Here is a 4,257-nt window from a genome sequence, read left to right as displayed (position 1 = left end):
GAATTTTCTTAAGTATATGCAAGGGCTAGATTCAAAAACACGTGCGTCTTTCTAAGATATTGGTGTTTGTGTAGATTCTTTCTGTTGCAACTACACGCAACCAATTTTTCGTGGAAACACCAAAAATTATTCAAATCGGACTATCAGGTATATATACTGCAGCTGTATGGTTTCGTATATTTTGTTCACACATGTATTCTAGCTGTGTTGTCCTATCTTGTGAAACTGTACATGCAAGTTGAGTACGTCCTTAATTGTGGCATTGTACCACCACAATCCTCTGCTTTATATAACAATTCTTCATCCATTCCGTCTATTCACAATGATTTGCCAGCCATTCATCAATGACAAATACTTTCCTCACGAGGGGCGTTTCTACTGCGACCACGATTTCTGGCAGCTACATGGACCGCGGTGCGGCAGTTGCTCACAGCATATCCTTGGAGAGTAAGTTTACTTAGACGCGTATAGTATCTCAGGTTCAATTACTAGCATAGCCATCGGAAAGCATCGCTTAAGTGATTGTGGCTATCCAGTGAGACTAGCGAGCGCAACGTCCTTGCATACACGGGAGTTCTGTTTAGTTACATATGGAAGGAAAGACAACTCTCACCAGTGTTTTGAATCAGGTCATATGCCTAACCTACATGTTGGATAGTGTAGCTACGATAGCACAAGCCAAAAAAAAATGATATTTCTTAGAGCAGAGAACATTACGGTGTGTACCATGCTGTGTATAAATGCTCTTCGTGCTGCCCATTGGATGGACATTTCCCATCTATTCATATTTACGATGCTTGGGAATATCTACTGTCACATTCAGATCGTCTCTGCTTTGTACTTGTACGGTGTTGTGGCACCTTGTCACCGCCATTGTATTAGCCCAAATCTCAAAGACTAACAGTACATCTTTTTTTTTGTATAAATTTTATCAGGTGTTTGGGGGCGCTGGGTCAGAAGTGGCACCCTGAGCACTTCAACTGTGATGTGTGCGAGAAACATCTGTTAGGAAAAGAATTCGTTAAGACAGCAGACAGGCCACTGTGCAAGCCTTGCCATCGTGAACTGGCCCAGAAAGCGGTATGGGAAGACCATTCCATACGCACATGCGTGATAGAACTCTCTGTTGGTATGTTATAGTTATTTCTACGCTTCACTCACATGCGAGCTTCTACGCACGCAAACAATTGCTTGTGGTGTACTGTTGAGTGTACAATTACCTCGACCAAAAAATTGTGAAGCTCTGTGCATTCAGCAAATTACGCTACGCTGTGAGTGTATTTCGAGTATAAAGTATTCAGAATGGTGGCGAATGATGCATAGTTTTCCATAGTTGCGTACGAGCCATCTGTGAGTCGGATAAACATACACGCACTTTCTAAGAACTAGTTTGCAAGCCATGTACTTAACATAATAGTACCAATAACATCAGAGTTGAACTCATTATTTCAGACATATAATGTATCTCCGCACCAATATTCGTCTCCAGAAAAAAACAATCAAGTGTGCCATGTGTCCGAAGGGGTTGGACGATTACTTCCTGGTGTTCAAAGGGCAGCGTATCCATCCCGAGCACATCCCATGCAAGAACTGTGCCCTTCCGCTGAGTCATCTGGGTCGCGAAAAGGCCAGTAAATGGTACTGCCATAGCTGTTATGAACAGGTACGGAAGCTATTTGCAATGTACGCGTGTGCGTGTGAGGTTTGCTATTGGCTATGAGACAGTCGTATCTATGGTAACGTATGAAGCTGCAATACGTCCGATTTTGACACACGTCTGCTCGTTTTTATGGATGCGCTCGATACCAAATCTTCGTACCTACAAATATCCACACAACGTTCTATTGCTAGATTGGTGCCATGCCCACGTGTGCCGCTTGCAAACGTGCTATTGAGGGCCGCAGCTTCAGTGCGCTGGGCAAAGAATGGCATCCCGACCACTTTGTGTGCACGAAGTGCGAGTGTCCCTTTGCAGGCGATGCATTTTTCGAATACAGAGGTAAGATCAGTGTGCATGAAGATGCTGTCAAACCTTTCAAAATGTTCCTCGAGGTGTGTGAATATGTGCATATAGCGTGAGGGCAAGCTGGTATCTTACCCTTAAGTACAGATTGACACAGTCTAGATTTCGTGACATCGCCTATGGGAAGCTTTCGTTGATAGGTAAACTATATACCTGCATCCACGCACATGCGTACGCAAAACAATCACCGACCCGTGTTTGTACTTGACATGATAGTGCATCAAATTCAAATATGAATGAGCTCTTGAGAAGCTGGGTGGCATGTAGCCGTGAAACTAATTTGCTTGAAAAAGAATTATCACCCTCGTATTTGTGCCTTATAGATTCCGATACTTCAAAATTGGAATTTGCATAATGATTTCGGTAATTTTTTATTCTGAGACTGATTCCTCCCTGTTTTATGTTTCCAGGCGTTCCTTATTGTAAGCCTCACTACAAACAAGTGTGCGGTGACCTGTGCTACAATTGCCAAGAGGTTTGCGTAGACAGCGTCCAATCATTGGGCAAACAGTACTGTAAGCTCTGCTTCCGCTGCTCTGCTTGTGATATGGTAGGGAAGTTGTAGCTTTAGCTACAGCATTCAGCAATAGTTCTTTTCAGTTTTGATAACTGAAGTGCTAAAAATAATTTCTACACGCACCCGTATTTATGTCGTTATTGTGTGATGAAGTCTGTCTAATATAATCGCCTCAATGTGTGCTGATCCTACCATGTGAATGCTATTTTAAACAGAATAACACTAAAGCTAAATGACTGTATAGCGTGTACTGTATCGCATGGACACTCAATCGAGTAAAATAATTGTGAAGGAGCCATAGCACAAGCCTTGCCGCTTTAGCTGTACGATACAGATCAAAAGTGTGCCATTACAAGACTAAGAGGTCTCACATGTACGGATACCAAACATGCAAACTAATAGCACACTTTAAGCTAATGACGACATCACAATAACATTTTTGGTTAAACGGATACGCAAGTGAGAAGCAAATCGACTTGCCAATTAGAGAATTCGGAATATATACAACATGTACATATTCCTCTTGGTCTCGTTGCGTCGATCGATACTTATTCCATTGAATCCTGTTTTTCTTGTATAGATCATCACCAGCTCCACAAAGATAACTGACATCGACAGAAAACCCGTATGCTTCCCGTGCCACGATACTTTACCAGCTGAAATCAAGAAAAATCTCAGGCGACAAGTATGTGTAAACGGGCAATCTATGCATCCGAACCCCCACCCCTGGAATATCAGCCTATATGTGAAATTTTTGAAAAATATTTTCTCATACGAAACTTGAATCTTCTGTGTGCCTAGCTTTGCAATTTTGTTAATGGAAGCATCCGATATCAAATTTTCTTAGCGGTATATCTAAGGTAAATGTGTACTTTGGATGTGCTGACTGTACACTACAACTTTTAACACCCAAAATTGGGCTCCTTGTTGTATAAGTGTACATATATCATATAGTATACAATGCATTTGCGCACGAACACCATATAAACTTATTCTGATGTATGCATTGATGGCAGCCGTAAAAACACTTCAATGCTCGTAGACGGAAAAATTGCAGTGTACGGTATATATAAATTTTTAGCGATATCAATTGTGAGTACTAATCGCTACCATGATGGATTTTTTTATGCCACAGGACGAATTAGCTAAGAAATACATGAAAGCCTAGTGACCGCATCCATAAGCATGACCGACCTTTAATACTCGCAAAATATCGATCTCTGCGATGAATCAAGAACCTTCTCAGAAACCTGCATCGCGGTTACGAGAACCGGTTTGGACTTTGGCTAACTGTTAATATTTCCTAAACTATCACTTACTTGACTTACTGGCAATTTTGGGGACGCTTGACGTTAGTGATGGTGATGTGTGCATCGAACCTCGCCGGTTCTATCATGTAATAGCACAATCTGTTACAACACTTTTTACATCGCTTCTAGAAATAAATTTTGACCAGATGGCAGCGCACTCATCATTCATTTTGAAACTCGGAGCGGTAACGCCTCAGTAGCACATATTTGGGGATTGCAGATAGGCATAGCTCGAATGTATGAGAAAATATCAGAATTGTGTGATGACCTCGGGGTCTAAGCACATTCGACAATCAAGACAGATGCATGCCAGAATCGACCGCATAGAATATCATTTACGGATCACTGCTGTACAGTTGGTAAAGAGTTCAGGAGGCAAACGACTGCGGGTTTATACGAAAAAATCA

The 4,257-nt window shown here is 41.8% G+C and overlaps 1 protein-coding gene across 1 annotated transcript; it reads left to right on the top strand.

Annotated features, from left to right (window-relative positions):
• Nucleotides 1–322: 322 nt before the first annotated feature.
• Nucleotides 323–4,001, top strand: SARC_13132 (hypothetical protein; the record flags this gene model as incomplete). Its single annotated transcript, XM_014292744.1, has 7 exons — nucleotides 323–447; nucleotides 936–1,080; nucleotides 1,490–1,663; nucleotides 1,852–1,999; nucleotides 2,434–2,573; nucleotides 3,121–3,225; nucleotides 3,676–4,001. 7 exons carry the CDS (start codon nucleotides 323–325, stop codon nucleotides 3,706–3,708), a joined length of 870 nt encoding a protein of 289 aa, XP_014148219.1. The 3' UTR covers nucleotides 3,709–4,001.
• Nucleotides 4,002–4,257: the final 256 nt, after the last annotated feature.

The sequence above is a fragment of the Sphaeroforma arctica genome (genome assembly GCF_001186125.1).
Source record: "Sphaeroforma arctica JP610 unplaced genomic scaffold supercont1.2929, whole genome shotgun sequence".
Taxonomy (NCBI): Eukaryota; class Ichthyosporea; order Ichthyophonida; genus Sphaeroforma; species Sphaeroforma arctica.
Note: the sequence above shows the minus strand (reverse complement) of the source record. Positions and strands in the feature narration are given on the sequence as shown.